The 19104-nt window shown below is 37.1% G+C and overlaps 1 protein-coding gene across 2 annotated transcripts; it reads left to right on the top strand.

Moving 5' to 3' along the window:
- The first annotated feature begins 381 nt into the window (after positions 1–381).
- Positions 382–19019, top strand: LOC139952512 (venom phosphodiesterase 2-like). Of its 2 annotated transcripts, XM_071951661.1 has the most exons (25): positions 382–708; positions 1492–1692; positions 2680–2751; positions 6312–6378; positions 6919–6991; positions 7203–7297; positions 7885–7961; positions 8411–8545; positions 9055–9173; positions 9373–9438; positions 9644–9716; positions 10228–10380; positions 11141–11219; positions 11544–11590; positions 11990–12111; positions 12510–12585; positions 12882–12969; positions 13257–13465; positions 13599–13662; positions 14067–14251; positions 14887–15031; positions 15468–15548; positions 15948–16089; positions 16930–17083; positions 17235–19019. In XM_071951661.1, the coding sequence occupies exons 1-25, from the start codon at positions 493–495 to the stop codon at positions 17397–17399; spliced, it is 2904 nt and encodes a 967-aa protein (XP_071807762.1). In that variant the 5' UTR covers positions 382–492; the 3' UTR covers positions 17400–19019. The 2 variants fall into 2 exon arrangements, with proteins under 2 accessions (XP_071807762.1, XP_071807763.1); XM_071951662.1 differs by lacking the exon at positions 2680–2751.
- The last annotated feature ends 85 nt before the right edge of the window (positions 19020–19104 follow it).

Genomic DNA, 19104 nt, shown 5'->3' with positions numbered 1-19104 from the left:
CTAAAGTGACATATTTAATTGAAAAGAAAAACCCTGTAATTTAATTAATGTCCATTCATTAACATCATTTGCCATTAACAAACTATAATTAATTAATTTATGTTTATTTTCGCTATTTTACCTCGTTATACAAATGGTAATGTCACATACACCGTTAACTACAACACTGAGAGGACTTACACAAGTTAATGTTTTTGATGGATTGAAACGACGACTTCGGCTACAGCTACGGCTAGGTCGCGCACGTCTGCCTATTCTTCAACACTGGTAGACGCGCTGGACTAGACGTAGCTGTAGCCGAAGTCGTCGTTTCGGACACGGCCTAATAATCACGCTATTTGTAATGCAATGCAACCCATTCTTTGGTTCTTTGATGTAGGCCGTAACAAAACACCACTATTCTGGCAGCCATAGCCTATGACCCCGAATTATAAAAATTATTTTCTACCGTTGATGTCAGTCCAGGGTTTCGCGTTGTGCTGAATTAACATAATGTCAGGGGTAGTTTATTCTCATAACAATCCGGAAAGCTACAACGAAGACATTGACATTGAAAAGCTGAGCAATCCTGCTGGGACTCCGAGGAATAATTCAGAAGGCGAGGCGAAGCGACGAACAGCACCCGCGTCAAGCCCGAAAAAGCCCCCACGACCACTGAGTATGGCGGGCGCTGCTCCTCGGAAACAAAATGGACAACATTCAAGAGACGTAAGTTTACCATTTTTGACGTGGTTAATACTTGGTTTTAATAACATTATGATAATATAAATGCTATGCTCATGCTTAGAAAGACATTAAAGATGAAAAATATATGTTATCGTTGTTTTATTAATTATTATTTAAGTTCAATGTCAGAATTGTTAAAATTACTGAGATTTAAAAAGAAAAACCTTATTTTTAGATTGATGTAAAACAATTCAGTAAAGCTTTGATGTCTTCGACAATAAGTAAATTAAAATAAATAGTTTGTAGAACACGGCTGTTCGAATAAACAATAATTTAATGCATGCTTTTAATTTAAAATATCAACAAATTTCAGCATACGGTCCCCCGGTGTGTAATTTAATAGTAAGAAACTGTAAGTTTTATTCACTTTTGCTTTGGGTACACAAAATATTCTGTTTCGAGTAGTATTCCGTTTTGGGTGGCATCATAGTTTTGTCACTTAAAAGCTCTGTTGTTCGTTCTACTTGCTCACTGTTTTGTTTGGGGTTTTTTAATTTTGACTTTTGGTTTTCTCCTTAAACAAGAAAATTCTAATCAGTAGAAACTTTGATTTGACTGAGACTACAACTTTCAAGACAAGCGTCAATAATAATGAATTAATGAAAAAGGAATAAAGAAAACTTTATGTTCCAAGATGTTTGGACTTCTCCCCAGTGACAATTAATGTGGGCTTACATACAGCCCTTAGTCCTTCTGAATCCAGGCAGAGAGAAATGATTTGAGCTCGGTTTTCAACTACCATTTGTTTTCTTTTTTTTTTCCCAGACATCGATAGACTTAGAGATGGATGACGTTGATGTAGCTGATGCACGCCCATCAAGACATCCTAAAACTAGTTCTCCAAAAGTACCTGCTGTCAGTACCATTTCATCACGGCCCAAATCAGATAAAACTGCTTCTCCAAAGAAACAACTCACTGAAGAAGAAAAAAAACGAGAAGTCTTGAAGCATCGTATTCAAGCAGTCGTGAGTTTTATTTATGTTTGAAGCCAAGACAGGGCCCAATATCATTGCTTTGCGTACTGTAAGCATGCTTACTCCACACTACCAAGCATTTGACGCTAACACAGCTAGCGCAAAAAATTTGGCGCTTACAAGTCAGCGGAGAATGGTGATCTTAAGCGCAGAACTCAGGGGTTAGCAGAGCAATGAAATTGGGCCCTGCTGTAATTGCGTTACCAACTTTTGTTCATTTATTTGTGGGTTTTTTCCTTGCATGGTTGCATTAGTAAGCTTGGCATACATATGTTGAAAAAATTAATAATCAAGATTGAAGCTTTGCAATTTGGTTTCATCAAATGTTTTAAGGATTGACAGTCATGTTGTCAAACTAACTTTCTTTTTTAATTTGCATGGTTTTGTATTGAGCTCGCCATAAAACAAACTCAGAAAATTAATCACAACAACCCAAGCTAATTAATGCAAAATGATTAAACACAATTGTTTTTTTATAGGGTTTCGATACCTTATTTCATTTCAAGTTTTTGGCCATGACATTAATTCCTACTCACTGAAAGCTGTGTATGAAGATCTAATTTACCTACACAGGTTCCTTCAAGTAAAAAAAATAAAAAATCACACAGTTTCTGGAGTGTCGCGTTAACTCCTTGTACATTATGCTAAAATAATATTTGTCTCACTGAGATGACAGTTATTTTTGTTTTGCAATGGTTTCATTCATTTGTCAAAAACTATCCCTATAAGTAATATTTTAAAGATGCTATGTCAGATTTTTGGCCGATTTGACCCAAAACTTTTGAAGGGTTGTTAGCCTTGGGTTTCGCTTTGCAAATTCTTTGGGTGTTTTTCTTCAAGAAGCGAAGTTTTTGTAATCTGTTAGTGTTACTTTGTAAGCAAACTCAGACTTGAAGTCCATTCCCTGTGTTGCGCCATGAGCAGTGAATTACCCCTTTACTAGGATTGTGGTTTTTGTTATTGCTCTTTCCCTGTCAGGACAAACCAGAGGATGCCGATGACGATGATTATGAAAATTCCTTTGTACAGCGATTCAAAAAACCCATTATGGTGAGGACTAAAGCAAACAAACAAACAAACAAATTGTGGAGGCTCAAACCTCGCGCGCCGTCTCCAAATTCTTCTCTGATAGTGATTGCTGATTTTAATGATTTGAATTGCTTGTTAAAAGCCTTTGAGAAAAACTCTGCTAAACTCAAGACATGACGCCATTAAGAAAATTTTGCATTAAAAATTTAAATCCTCTTGTAGTAATATTGTCTACATAAAACAAAATTTAAAAAAATTGCAATAAGAGTTGTTTTAGGATCCCTACCTACTGCCTTAATCCTCTAAAATCCTTTTAAGGATTCCGAATCCAAAGTCTTCTATAAAAAACAGAATATCAAAATCAGCTATCACTTGAGATCTGTATTTTATAACAACTTAGGCCGATTACATGTATGCCTAGTTGCTAACGCTTCAGCTTTTAGTCACTTGTGCTTAGTTAACCAATTAACAGCATACAGCATGTTAGGCCCACCATTAAGCCTGTAATCATAAATAATACATTGACTCACAGACCTATACTAACCATTTTCATCTTCAAGCAAGCTTGAATCCTTGAATCTGATATAAGTAAACCCTTTAGCAAGAGGTGTGATTAAAGCTCCTTTTCACACGTGAACTGAAAACTTACATGTGTGTCCATCAATTTGGGCACCAGTTGGCTGTCCCAAAGTTTGCGTGCGATATCACACAATCACACACATGGGGTTTGGGCTGCCACGCCGCACTTCTGTTTTTTTACCAGTTTGCTGGTGCTACATGTATGTCAGTATACATGTAGTGTTTGCGTTCCCACGGATTGCCTTTTGGCGCGCCATTTGTGCAGGCCATTTTATGCAACTTCCCAACGTTTTTCTTTGCTAAAATGGGTCTCACTGGGTATTCCTTGAAAATGATAGAAGAACAAGCAAGTCCCCATAGTAAAAGTACTGTATGTTTTTTTTTAGCTCCGCGTATTATGCTAAATGCAAAATGTACAGTGTTTTCAAAATTGCGTAGAGCTGCGCACCAAGTTTACGTGAAGATTACTAAGCCATCATAGTGTGGGAGTGGAATACAGAGAAATATAGCGCTCCCTGCGTTCCTTATTTGTTGTATTGTCGCCCTTGTTGGATTACAGAAACGCTAATATTTTTCCATACCACTCGTGTTTGTTTGATAATAATAATTAACAATTGCTGGGGGTTTTTGTGCTGAGTGCTAACTGTAACATTTTTCATGCTGAGTGCTAACATTTTTCATTGTGTTTGAGTGTCTGTGATTTATTTTAAAAACTTTTATTTCATTGTACTGTAGTTTGAATCAATGACATGCAGACTTCTTCTTCATTCTTCATTTTAGAGTGCCCTTTTCAAGTAGAATCAATGGCGTAGTTTGGAAATTAAGATTTTCCTACAAAGATGCACAAGAACCAAGTCGGAGAGTTTAGCTCTTGTTGTGTACCTAATAACTTAACAAATTCTAGGCAGTGAAAACTTACTTGGTTAAAAACCAAGAAAACTTGTTGGTACAAATTAAACATCGATTGATAACGTAACCCCTTTGAAGCAATAGTTTACAAAGAGAAAGAGGTTATTTTTTAACCACTAACCTAAATGACTAATTTGAATCTGAGAACCTACATGTAGAGCTGCAGGCGTGAAGCCTTACTCAGCCATCTGAAAGCACACAAATTTGTGCAACAAGTGAGTTTTTTCTTTCAGTAACTTTGACGACCAATTGAGTCCAAATTTTTACAGGTTGTTATTTTATGAATGTGCTGGTGGGATACACCTCAAGTGAGGAAACTTGACAATTGCAAAGAGTCATGCCTTTAATCTCCACACCAAAATGCCAAAACAACTTTTACAAATTCAGGATTTGTTCCCATTCTTTTGTTGCTTATTGTGTTGTCAAGTTTAGGGAGAAAACCAAAGCATCAGACATGTTGTCAGACAATGAGAAACTGTCTGGACTGTACAAAGATTTTAGGATGTACCTGTGCACAGCAGACCCCCTTTCATAGCAAAACAACCCAGCCATGGCAAATCAGCTTAAAGGCAGTGGACACTATTGGTAATTACTCAAAATAGCTACATGTATTAGCGTAAAACCTTACTTGGTGACGATAATGGGGAGAGGTTGATGGTATAAAACAGTGTGAGAAACAGCTCCCTCTGAAGTGCCATAGTTTTCGAGAAAGAAGTAATTTTCCACAAATTTGATTTCGAGACCTCAGATTTAGAACTTGAGGTCTCGAAATCAACCATCTAAACGCACACAACTTCGTGTGACAAGGGTGTTTTTTTCCCCATTATTTTCTCGCAACTTCGACGACCGATCGAGCTCAAATTTTCACAGGTTTGTTATTTTATGCATTATATGTTGGGATACACCAACTGTGAAGGCTAGTCTTTGACAATTACCAATAGTGTCCACTGTCTTTAAAATCTCTTCACACGCTTATCTCAAAGTATCACTTTTGAGTTAGGGTTGCTTGCCATGGTAGGGTTATTCAGCACCCATACTCAGCTGATCACAATTGCAGCCTTTGTGTTTTAAAAGTAGTAGAGAACATTGGATTGGTATTAATAGTCTGGGTCACAATGATTTCATTGTGAATTGGGTCAACATGATTTCATTGATTGAAGTTTATTGACTATTTACCAGTGGTTCTCAATAACAATAGCTGAGATCAAAGGGCGTAGTTCAGAGGTAGCCTCCACTCAAAGGAACAGGTGTGACTCATCAAAAATAAAATCATATTTTCATCATGATTTATGAATGCATGATGTACTCTGGAATGTCAGCTGGCATTGTGGTTACTGGCTGGCAAGTTTCTTTAAGGAGCCGTTGCCTTTAACAACAACCTCCCTTGGCCTTTTTGCCAACAGGGGACCTCAATATCCTCCTCTGTCGCTCCACTTCAAATTGGTTTGACTTTACAATGGAATGTGTGCCCAGCAGGGCTTTGATTTAGGGGTAAAACCACTATACTGCTGGGCATGTACTTTGTAGCTAAATATTTACTAGTCTTGGTTAAAGACTCTCCTGTTACTATCACAAGAGGGTGCGCTCTCACCATAGAGCATGCCCTCTTGTGACAGCAGTCTATCGAGAGATATTAATAACAGGAGAGTCTTTAAAGTTTCAGAAAACGAACATCCTCAAGCTACTGGGCAATCTCACTGGCCTGGTTGGTAAAACGTTTGCTCAAGAAACGTAAAGGTTGTGGGTTCGAATCCCACCCAAGTTATAGGCCTATGTTTTTGGGTGTTTTTTTTTCACAGAACTTTGGAAAGTACCGAGTACCCTATGCTAATCACACATCAGTGTAGTGGTGTAAGAAAAAAGACAAAAAATTAATAACAACAAAGAAGTTTCTAAAAAACAATAAACGGTTTTACCTACTTTTTTGATTAGTATGTTTTTTGTTCTATTTTATTGGATTTTAGGCATGTTAGGGCAGGTTGGTTTTGGGTGAGTTGCTTTTATTCAGCTGACACGAAAACACATTGAACTGAAAGTAGTCTGCATTTATATGAAACTCATTAACATAAATAACATGACCTCCTTTTATACAGGTGATCCTTGTGCTCCTTTTACTAGCATTTTCCATTGCCATAGGAGTTGGTGCCAGAAACGCTGCCAGTGAGTACAACCACGATTTCTTTTGTTGTCAAAATGTTGTTTTTTTCTTTTCTAGAATGTTCAGCCAACTCTGACAAAAGAGAAATATTCTGCCTGGTTTCGAATTGGGTCCGATAAACAAGAGTGTATTGTGAAGTACATGTAATGCACACAAATGACAGGAGCATTGTACAGATTGAATGGAATGGCATATTTTTGGTTCTTGATAACGCTTAATTATGCAAATTTCCTGGATTGTACAAAACGGATCTTGAATGTGAATGATTTTTAAACAGATCCTCGTCATCAACTCTCTTTAATGCTTAAAAAAAATTATAACTTATCGATTTGTTTACAGACTTGATTTAATTTTTTTTCATAAAGCATTTCTTTTTTTGTCAGATCTTTTACTTTCATGTTTATTACTTTTTTTCCATAAAATTATGACTTTTTTTTAAGGGCACCAAGGCACCAGGGGGCATGGAGGCGATCGCTTTGTTACCTCCCTGAACTACCAAGCTTGTCTTTTAACTTGTACCCATGTTTCTTATTTCTTTTTAGATGTTACATTCGAAGGTGCTTTCGCTAAAACAGAGGGGTCAGACTGCTCAAAATTGTGTTTACCGACAGAGGAGTATGTATTTATCATTAAATGTAGTTTACTGCTCGTTAAAAATACTGTTATGTTATAGGATCGACTAGAGGAAAATATTGAACACTTTGAGATTTTTATAATGTGCAACACAACCCATCGTGGATAATAAATTGCAATAGAAAAAGTTGAACAAGTCTACAATTTGAACACTGACAAAGTTTAATGGAATTTGTTCCTCTGTATTTCCCAGTTATCCATCAGCTCCATTGGTAGTTATTGCACTCAATGGTTTTGCAAAAGAGTTCCTTTCGGAAAGGATGCTCGTCAAAAACCTTGCTCGTCTTGGTAAGTCATTTTTGTTTTTATTTTGTTACCATTGTTTGTGAATCGGCCCTTAATTTGCACATATTGGCATGTAAATTGCATGCATCTGCTTGATGCTAGGTTGTGCATGGGGTGGATTTCACAAAGAGTTAAAAGACTAGTCTTACTTGTATCTCGAGTTAGGTCAAGTTACTCATCCTAACTTAGGACTAGCCTTACGTTTTTAGTATCTCCTAGTCCTAGTCCTAAGTTAGGACTCTGTCGTAACCCTTTGTGAAATCGACCCCTGGTCTTACATAGTATGCATCATGGAAATATGATTGTGTTGCACCATGATAAAGTGTGGGTTTTTTTAATTGAACAGTCCACCATTCAAATTCAATAAATTGATTGATATTATAATAATTATAAATAATTAAAAGTTTGTATCTCAAATATCAATTTTGTCATGCACTGACGGGACCATCACCACACTAATCACCACTGGGTACCATACATGTACTTTCTTTTCCTACAAAATTTGGAATGTTTTGTATTGACTTTTTGACTAGAATTGTAAAAAGAACAGTAGTTGACTGTTTTGCATTGATGTTGTTTTTCTGTCGTAGGTGATTGTGGAGTTATAGGTAACACCATTCCTTCATATCCTTCCACTGCGATACCAAACCTGTATTCAATTGTCACAGTGAGTATTTCAGTGTACAATAAATTCTCCTTTTTGGGGGGTTCTTTTTGTAGAACACAAAACACAATGTCCACAGAATTTACATTAAACTTTACACGCTTTGAAGATCATAATAGAGAAAAGCTTCCCTTAAAATATTACTTGCTGAGGTGTTCTGGTTTTGGGGAAATGAGTAAAACAAATCACAAAAATGATTTGAAGAAATGCTGATCGCAGTCCACTTCCTGTAGACTTTGTGTTTGTTTTGAATTGAGTTGATTTATTTTTGAGATACAGAAATATGTTAAGAAAGTTTTGTAGCTCGATTGTATTATTTGCATTTTTTTGTTCTTCAGTGTAAAGATGACTGATAATAATCATGACGCAATTCAATATGTAAAACTAAGAACACAAATTGTGGTTGGTGAATCAAAACGATTTTAAATTTTAATTTGTTTGTTTGTATCTAGGGTATTCACCCATCCTACCAGGGTAAAGCAGGTGATTGGTTAAGAGCATACGGTATGAATTCAACTGAGTTTGGTCCCGGTAACTACCCCAATAGCTACAGCAGGCGAGACCCGCGGTGGTTCCAGACCAACGGAGTAAGATCATGGGTTTTGGGTTTTTGTTTTTTTCCCATGAGGGTATGCCTAACTTTTCAAGGCCACGAACTCTTTAAAAGCACAGGAAACTTTTGGTCATCAGTAAAAATAATTTGAAGTATAAAATCTTACTCGCTAATGAGCAATGGAGAGCTAATGATAGTAAAACATTGTGAGAAATGGCTCCCTAGCCCTCTGAAGTAACATAGTTTTGCCAGAGAGAGGTAATTTCTCACTCAAATTAAAAGGCTTAATTTATTTAGCACCTGAAAGCACACAAATTTGTGCACCAAATTGTCTTGCAACTAGGATGACCAATTGACTCAAAACTGTTCACTGATTTTTAAATATATGCATATGTTTGGATACACCAAGTGAGAATACTGGTCTTAGACAATCAAAAGGTCTCCATTGTCTTTAAACAGACGCCAATGTAACGGTAAATACAAGTTATATTCTTTATCCCCGATGCCAAAAATAACATCTTATTGGTTTTGTTTTCTTGGCAGCTCTGGGGCACTGCTGCTGACAGTGGGATGCTTACAGCCAGCCATTCATGGATCGGTCGTCAAGGTGACATCGATGAGGATCGGCCCCCATCACCATCGTATTATCAAACGTACCACAGGTAGGAGACATGAACACACGGAAGAATGTTCTGAAAACATGCAATTTTTCGTTTGGAGCCTAACTCACAAGGCTATTCACAAGGCTAAATTTAACTGATGTGGACTATCAACCCATATCAACCGTCAAGAGTAATGGAGGGTCATTGATCTCCGATAAATCGGTTACACTTTTACTTCTTTTCTTTCTTTTACTTTCAGTGGGGTTAACTATCGCGACAGAATTCAGACTGTATTGAACTGGTTGCATCTTGAGCCATCAAAAAGGTAAAAAACTTCCAGAAAAGTTTTGTAAAAAAAGCTTGTTTTTTTTCTTTGAGAATTTGTCTAACACTCTTTTTAAGCCGCACTCCCCAGAGGAATGGTTAAGTCACAAACACCCAGGCATTTTGGCCGGGACTGTTGACAACTGAACTTCCTAATTATCCGAGTGCCAATACAACTGATGTGCTTGTTTGTTTTCTTTAAATAGACCCGGATTTATTACTGTGTACTTTGAGGATCCAGGACAGACGGCCATGAAATACGGCATGAAAGCATCTCAGGTAATCCATAAATTATATATTTCAAGACAAATTAGCAAGGCGAATTTCATACATTTTGCCTAGTGTGAACTTTTTAGGAATAATAGGCCACAATTCTGCTGGCCATAATTCATTGCTGAGCAAGAAATGAGTGGGGTACCAGTCACATCAATGGTAACAGTAGGGTATTCTGATTGGTAGCCTATTTTTGCTTAGCAATATTTGTTGTGCTTTACAGTCTTTATGTAGTTTATTTTTTATTGATGTTTGTTTATTTAAATATTTATATATTTTTACATTTCAATTTATTGTTGTGCTCTTTAGGACCAGTTGGGGAGGAGAGCCTCTAGTCAGGAATTGTGTTTCATTTAGGCAATCCTTCAGGCTTTAACTGTGTCTTTTACCTTCGTCTGTACTTAAATTGCAAATTGCTGTATCTTTTAATGTTTTTACCTAACTAATGTGCACTATTGTACTTTTATCTACCTGAAAAATGAAATAAATATAAAGTATAAAACTATTCTGTTTTCAGACCATGGATAGTTTAGCCAAGGTGGACAGTGCCATCGGACTTCTTCTTGACCAACTGTTGAAGGACGGACACTTAGGGTGCGTCAATATCATGGTTGTATCTACCGGAGGAATGGCTGAGAAGAACTGTGATAGAGTCAGCTACCTCAGCGATGTGAGTTGGAAAATAAATTATTATAAATAGTACTTTGCAGTCGCGAATCTACACTTCAGAGTCTATTCTCTGACTTAAACTATTTCCCCCAGTCTTTTTTCTTTGTCAAACAACGTTTGTAAAACTATTTGGCAAAATTTATAAGCGTAAAGTGCTTGCAACATTATCAAGTACGATGTTTTGTTTCAAATTATGTTTTTACTAAAGTTAACCATTTAACCAGAAAATGTTTTAGGAAATTTAAAAATAACATGTTTTCAGCTGAGTTTTTCAAATCATGTTATTTTGGAAAGACAGTAATTTTCAAGTTGAACTATCGCTTTAGTTTTTACACTCAACTTTAGATTTAAAAAGTAATCTGCACCTTTATCAATAGAGTGACGTCACAGAATTAGTTAAAGGGTTAAGAGTGTTTGGGTACCCAGGCTTGCAAGCCATTTATTTTTATCAGGAGTTTTCACATTGTCAAATCTCACCCCTGTACATGTGTAACCATCATTTGATTTAGAAAGACAGGGACATCTATCAAGCCATTTTTCCCTTGTTCGTTGTAAAACTGTGAGCAATAAGAAGAAATTATAAATAAATTGTAAACTTGTGGGTACAACCATGTGTAAATCTCTTAGGATGAGTGTTGGCTCTGAAAAGAGCTGGTTTGGTCTCGACGTTTCCAACAGTATACTCTGCTTGTCTTCAGAGGAAACTGTGAGTGTTTGATCACAGAATGTCTGGTTATTAAAACCTTATTTTGCTTCATCAGGATCTGAATGAGGTTGATAAATACACATTGTTTCCTGACTCGGTGACGTCTGTTGGCAGAATTACCGCCACTAATGAATGTAAGTAGAATCTAATAGTTTGTTTATACCCAAAGGCCAAGTCACACTGCAGCGATAACGAAAACGACGACGATAACGACGCGAAGTGAACACATTCTATTGGTTGAAATGCTCCACGCAAAACACGCCCACGCTCATTCAACAAATCGAGGGCATACATTTTTATTATTCTCGTTGTTGTTCTCGTCATCAAGGCCTATGTACACTCAGTTCATAACCAAACGTGTACCTTCCCTTTTAATCGGTCTTTAAGTATCAATTTACAACAAAGAGCACAGGATCAGAACAATTAATGTGACAGTTATTTCCTTGTTAAATTCACAGCTCCCAGAAACTTGGACACTGCTCAAGAAATACTGGACCACTTACAGGTTGGTGCTGTTCTCATAAGTTATATTTTTTTTCAAAAAGTGTAGAATCTTGGAGCTTTCTATCTTCTAACGCAGTCTTTCTTTATGTCATATAAATCTCATTTTTGAGACTGACCTGTCGACATGCTTCTCCACAATGCTGCTTCACTGGTTGCTGGGATACACCAAGTGAGAATACTGGTCTTTGACAATCACCAAAAGTGTCCAGCGCCTTTAATATTAAGTAGACCACACCTATGGTTCTCCATTTATGAAGGTGTCCACACATGAATCCCCCAAATGACTTGATGCATGCGCTTGCAACATTCATTATCTCTAAACAGCTTCACTTAATAAATGTTTATCCATTTTTGTACAGTCTTCCTCCCTTAAGGTTTTTTTTTTTCTGGCCCTTTACAGTGCAAAGTGGACCATGGAAAGGTATACACCAAACATCTCCTGCCCGTTCAGCTTCACGCCTCCTACGGTTTGCAGCGTGAAGATACGATGGTCCTGATGGACGAGGGTTGGACATTTGCCAAGTAAGATTCTCAAAGTCAGACATGATATTCTTCCTACTTTAGTCAGTTTGATTTTTTGCCTTTGGAAAAGTCAAACAAAATTCTCATTCAAAACCAGGCACGAATTTCTTCCTACTTTTTCGCCTTTGGAGAAATCAGATAATTTTTTTTTAGTTTTTAACTTTGATTTTATCCTCCCGGGGGAAGACACAAGTGAACAGAACACCATCTGGTGGCTGTAGCAGTAAACAGTGCCACCAACCGACTGGTGGTGCTTCGTTCTGAGGATGAGTAATTTAAACGTAAACAAAACTTTGCACATGTACCTAAGTTATTGGCTGTGCTTATAGAAAATTCATTTTCAAAGTAGATATTACTCTTTTCTTTTATCCAAACAATTTTTTGTTTTTTATTTACAGACAGCAAGAAGGCTATAACCGTAGTGTATGCAGAGGCGCTTCAGATGGCTTCAATCCATTCAGTGCCAAAATGCAGGTATGTATTGACCCAATTCACCTGACGCCATCATCAGAATAATCTTTGACGCGCCCTTTTGGTGGGCATTTTTTGTGACGCAGCATTTACACGTAAACCAACTGCCCACCAAAATGGTAAGCGTGGCACAGTTACCGCGTGTCACGTGCGTGCAGGTACATTGACACCAATGTCGGGTACTTTGGGCAGGCCTGGAAATTTAACTTTAAACCGTTGAAAGGGCAAGGCCATTTACTTTTTGCAGAGGGCACTTCCATTGCAAAATCTTACAGGTTTTTGTTTTTTGTTTTTTGCAGGGTGTTTTTATTGGTTATGGTAAGAGTTTCAAAACCGGAACACGTGTCTCTACCATTAAAAATGTAGACCTCTACAACCTCATGGCAGGTAAGTTCAAAGGTCAATTTGATTTTTTTCTTGTTTTCATTCAAATCCCGAGGGGAAAGTGGTTCAATATTCAAGATCTTGAATCAGTTTGGATGTAGAGATTTTGAACAGCAGGAGGGTGGTTGCCACAGTGGAAGAAATGTACATCGTTTGCGTTAGCACAAATTCAGAACTGATAAATGTTGTCATTAAGCCTTCAAGAATGACGCTGCTCGGGTCCAAATGTCCGGTCGAAAGTTGTTTGCAAAAGCTGTAAACTGTAAAAAACTGTAATTTTTGTGTTTCAGAACTGATCAATGTCATCCCAAGGAATAACAATGGCACAGCTGGACTGCTCCGAGGTGCGTTGGTGACCCCAATGACGCTCGACACCGATGATGTTGAGTTTGCGTTTGCGAGTAACAATGAGTGTGGGTACCCAAGGGACGACATCGAGTACGACCGTAGACAGCGGGACTCGGAAACGGAATGTGCGTGTTCACAGGCAACACTGGATGTAAGTGCCTTACCTGGGCCCCATTTTCATGGCTCTGCTTACCGTCAAATTTTGAATGTTAAGAGCTATTTATTTGTGGAGTTTTTTCGTGGATCTCATCTGAAAAATTTGAATTTCTTTTTTGATGTTACAGAAGCACCCCGAAACCAGGGATGTCGTCTTAAAAGATATGGATGAGAATCTCAGACGGACAAACTGTAAGTTATAACAATAATAAGTGATAAACAATTGGGTCTTCAGTCTTAAATCATCCACTAAATTCCTGAAGTTTGATCAGGTTGGTGCAGTGGTGTCTTGCCTTGCCCTCCACCTCTGGGGGCACCGGTTCAAATCCCACTGGGGGCACTATGTGGATTGGGGTTTTCAGTCCCTACTTGACCGCCTGGGTTTACCCTGGAATAATTCTCTGGGGGGTATTTCTCCCGCATCTTCTTCTCTTCTCGTTTGGCCCTAATTAGAGCATTGTGAATATTTATCCAGATCCAGAGAAGAGTATTTTTGAGCGTTTTTTTATATTTTTTTTATTTTTATTCCTTATGCAACAAAGAACAAACAAAGCAAACAAATCACAGAAAAAGCATTTTTATCAATTCTTCATTAGCTGATTCCTCTACGACAAAGAACGCACCATTTGGTCTGCCGAGTATTCGACGTCACTTTGGTCCACCGGGCCAGGAGGGTGCCCAGTCTCCAAATTACTGTCTTCTTCATCAGAACAACTTCCTCTCTGCCTATGATAACTTTCTGAAGATTCCGTTCTATGCTTCGTTTGAAGTTCGTAAAGATGTAAGTATATTCCTTTAAGAAGACCAGTCCTTTCGAGCCACTGGACACCTTTGGTAATTGTCAAAGACCAGTCTTCTCACTTGGTGTATTTAAAAATATGCATAAAATTACAAACCTGTGAAAATTTGAACTCAATTGGTTGCGAAAGTGCAAGAGAATAATGGAATAATAATATCCGGTACCTTTAATAATTGCTTAAAATGGCAATAATATCTGGTACATGTACCTCATCTTTGTTGACATGGTTGACAATTAATCATTCGACTCTGTTGAGTTAAACTTTTGAAGATAACAGTTTGAAGATAATGATGGTAGAAAGCTTCCCTTAAAATATTACTTGCTGAGGTGCTGTACTTTTTGAGAAATGAGTAAAACAAGTCACAACAATAACTTTTTGTCTCATTGAGACAAAAGTTATTTTAGCATATACAATGGATTTACCAACTCTCCTGAAAACATTGCTCTGTGATGGCCCCTTTTCTCAAAAAAACTTGAAGACTAAACCGTCAACAGGGAAATTATAGTATAACATCTTCATTCACAGTGAGTAGGGAGTCATGCCATGGCCGAAAACCTGATCTACAAAAGGTATTAAAACCCTTTAAGAAGGATTATTTTTGTTTTTGCAATTTCAGTCGCCCTCTACTACACAGATCGATGACTGCGTACGATATGATGTGAGATTAGCACCAGAAAACACACCCAAATGTTCCAGTTATAAGTCAAGCAAGAATCCACAGTTGCCGAGTAATATGGAGTATGGATTCCTGTACAGTCCAGGTTAGTGTTCAGTTCAGTACAATTGATGTTGTACAAAGTCGGCCATCTTTACGGCCAATGATAAAGCATTTTTTTCTGAGACAGATTGTGTATTCCTTTAAGAGGTTATTACTATTCTGTTGATGCTATCTCAAACACGTGACCACCTTTTGAAATGAAATTTTCAGATGTTAGTTTATTGTGTACAACTTCATTTATATAGGATTAAAACAATCGAACGATTCCACAAACCAAAGGTATACTTTTGCCTTTAAACAATTTTTATGAAATTCACCCCACCCCAAAGAAAAAATAATAAACCATTACATAGAATTAATTCTTTTATTACTATTACCTTAGTTAAGTTTCTTTTTTCTTTGTCCCTCAAATAAATGTCTCTTTATCGTCAAAGTTCAAAGTTAGACAACTTTATTTTATTTTGTTTCTCTCCATATAGCTCTGGCAGATTCAATCGACAATGAATTCAACGCTTTACTGTCATCCAATATCGTACCACAATATCCAGCCTTCAAGAATGGTACGTTACTATGCTTTGATGTAATATAAATTATCACACAAGCGCGAGTTTAATAAAGAAAAATATTGACGCAGATGATTTTTTCCATATTTGACAAGCACGGTGGTGATAACAAATTTATCTTCATGCAAATTTCAAGTACAAATGTGATGACAGCATTTGACGCAAAAGCTTGTTTTGAAATTACATTAAACTCTTTTAAGTTGTACGAGTTAAGTACAGCTTATAAAAGCACAAAATATGAGTCTGAGATTAGTTACAGTGAGAGAAAAATAATGCGGTTTTTTTTCTAAGAAATTACTCTTACCTCTGAGACTGTTTGCTTTTTCTTTTGTACCTTCTCAAGTGAAAAAACCATGTCTTGTATAAATTATGTAAAACCTAATTCAAACTTTTCAGATGTATGGATGCCATTGGTAAGAAGGATAAAAGAAATAGCCAATCAGAGGAACCGATCCTCCACAGTAAACGTTCTGATTGGTCCAGTGTATGATTGGAATGCTGACACATGGAGGGATTCGTATTTTGATGTCGCTTCAAGGTGAGGAACTTTTGCATGAATTAAATCCATTAAATTTATTTACCGATATCCGTTTATTTTTTCGTATTTTTTTTTTCTTCAAACTATCACTCAAAAAGCCTTTACAAAATGCTTGGCCTCGCTCCTTTGACATGAGTACAATTTGTATTAAGCACTTTAGGCCTACCCATACTCTGTACTTTCCCAAGTTCTGTGCAGAAATCCACTTTCAAATCACTGCCATGGGATTTGAACCCACAACCTTTGCAATGCTAGAACAGATTTCTTATTATAAAAAGACCATCAAACTAGCCCAGTGGCAGTTTGAATCGTATGTGTTAATCAGCAAGTATTGCAACAAAACGAGTATAACTTGTTTTCACTTCTACACCGAGGCAATTAGTGTTCTCATCATTGTTGTCTTCATCATGTCTGTCTTTGTTCGTTTTGTCAGTCCGTTCGTTCTTGTCCCCGTTTATTGTCTGTCCCCAGGCATCCCTACATAAGCATCGGCTTCCAGATGATGCCTCCATACTCTATGTATTTATTTTTCTCACCCTCATTAAATAGCTTTGTTTATTGGTTATTCCTTAAAAACATTGTTTGTACTCTGTTTTCATGAAGTATGGAAAAAAATATCAGTTTAAATATCAGTAAACAAAATATCAGTAAAATATCAGTAAATATCAGGTGTACACTGTATAAGCACCGTCTGTATTCTCGATCCTTTCCAAATTTCTGTGAGTATACCCTCTAGCTTAGTACACATCAGTGTATGGGTGAAAACAAATTAAAAATTTTTATCCCCGATGCAGAAACTAGCAGTTATTAAATACTATATTTCTTTAATTCATCCCACAGCGATGCGTGGGTTAAATCCACACCCGTTCCTACTCATTACTTTGTAGTCATCTCAAGATGTCTTCAAGACATCGGTCTCAGGTCGTGTGAACTCTCCTCTCTGGAAGTATTCTCCTTCATTCTGCCTCATACGAACTCAGCAAGAATCTGTCAGGTAAGCGTCCATAGTAGATCATCATTGCAAAAAAATCAAGCTAGAATTAAGTAGGTTGACTTTAGTAAATTTAGCTTGAAATCTGCCCCCACCCCCGAAAGCTTATTAAACATTTTTTCCGGGGCAATTTGATAATTTTCTCATTTTCCAGACGATGGACGACTACCTCTCCACTCACCAAGCCACAGTGCAGGACGTTGAGCTGATCACCGGACTAGTCTTGTTCCCCAACTTAAGAGATGACTCAGAATCAGGAATTGAAATGCTCAAGTTTAAGACCAGTCTACCGGACAAGTCTCTTTGGATACAAGCTTGAAGGTACGGGTAGCTCTTAAAAACAGGGTGTACTGTTGGCAATAGTCTAAGATCAGGGGTGGATTTCACAAAGAGTTAGGACTAGTCTTATCTCGAGTTACTAGCCACAAGTTTTTAATATCTCCTAGGACTAGTCCTAGCCTAACTCTTTGTGAAATCGACCCCAGAATCCTCAATTGGTGTAGCCCAACACCCCCTTACAATGTGGTCAAGTGGTAATCATAGACGTTAAACCAATGTTTGTGAGAGAGATTGGCTGTAGCCAGCTTGGTGTTTATATCCCTTTGTGGGAGTTTGTCGAGTTCCCTTGATGGGAAGATCACTATAGTCTTCCAAGATCAAGAATCTGAATTCGAGTGTCCTCTTTTTTTTAGAAGAGTAAAAAATAGTGTAAATATCAATTAGTGCCAAAAGTTGGACGCTGCACGTAACCATGGTAATAGCTGTAAGATATTACCAATTTATATTATTTTGTTTTTTTCTTGAGTGTTTTTAACCGAGTGTGTTGTTTACTTTCTTGTTACGCATCTGAAATGTTTCTTGTGAACAAAATAAGAAGAAATTTGTTTTCCTTTTCTGAATTTCTCTTGAAATGTTAAATGATCAAACTTGGACTTTTACCAACAATTATGAAATTGGTGGACTGGAATTTGTTCCAAAATTCTGTACCCTGCTTTTATCTTGAAGAGTGAAATTTTTTCTCCTACTGTTCTTAGTCTGTAAATATTCGTCTTGATAGCTATATTTTTTTCAATCGTGTGGGTTTTATTTTGGTAAATTAATCGCTGTATTCATCCATAATAAGGAACAATCTGTATATATTTTGCAAGTGGCCTTTTTAATAATAATTATTCAATACCTTGAGTGTCATTCCTGAAATCCACTGTAACCAAAAAGATATTTTTCGGAATATTCAATTCTAAATTTGTACTTTTGTTTTTGCAAAACGTGTTTTCAGCCGTAAGAGATGAAGTTTGATGGTTTCAGAACCATATCTTATATTTGTATATTTGAGTAGAATATATACACTATAAGTTATCACACAAGCGCGAGTGGAATACGGATAAATAAAGCGCGTCTGCATCCCATATCCAACGAGGCCGAGTTGGATATGGGATGCAGACGCGCTATATTTTTTCGTATTTCACGAGCCCGCGTGTGATATTGAATTTATCTTCCAGTCTCACTTGCAACGTGCAAAATTTAAAACTTCAGAGAGTTAGTTCACGCGCACAAAGTTTAGAATGTAATTTTGCACTGTCCGTATACGGAGCGTGACAAAATAACATTTCACAATACGCACTGTCTGTGTAATAAAAACAGAGGAAGTAGGATATAAAACAGAGCTCGTAGCATATATGTTTTTATCCCCCTAGTAGTTCGAGCTTCTGATTGGTAGACTAGCGCGTACTGGAAGATAAAATCTTTTGAGGTAGCACCAACCAAATATTCTAACATTCTTTTCTTGATTCAAATAACTAATGTACTAGTTATAAAAACCATTTTGCCATAATGTCTTCCATTGTTCATAATATTTTCGATCAATGGGCATTGGTGTAGTATCATTTTGTACTTTTGAATTAACAATGAAGTAAAATGAATTCTGTTTTATATTACCAAAGACCTTGACTTTTGTATTCGACTGTTTTGTCATCATATTGGACACAATGATTGTCTTGTGAACCTTTGTGGTTTTATCCGATTTG

Source organism: Asterias amurensis, chromosome 20 (genome assembly GCF_032118995.1).
Source record: "Asterias amurensis chromosome 20, ASM3211899v1".
Lineage (NCBI taxonomy): Eukaryota > Metazoa > Echinodermata > Asteroidea > Forcipulatida > Asteriidae > Asterias > Asterias amurensis.
The sequence above is the reverse complement of the archived record's forward strand: the minus strand, read 5'-3'. Positions and strand labels throughout refer to the sequence as shown.

What these genes read in the sequence shown, in the direction of transcription:
- LOC139952512 (XM_071951661.1), top strand. Translation starts at nt 493, where the DNA reads ATGTCAGGGGTAGTTTATTCTCATAACAATCCGGAAAGCTACAACGAA. An exon ending in GAGTCAGCTACCTCAGCGAT is followed by an intron (nt 10,381 to 11,140) that starts GTGAGTTGGAAA and finishes TTGCTTCATCAG; the next exon opens with GATCTGAATGAGGTTGATAA. An exon ending in CCTCTACAACCTCATGGCAG is followed by an intron (nt 12,970 to 13,256) that starts GTAAGTTCAAAG and finishes TTTGTGTTTCAG; the next exon opens with AACTGATCAATGTCATCCCA.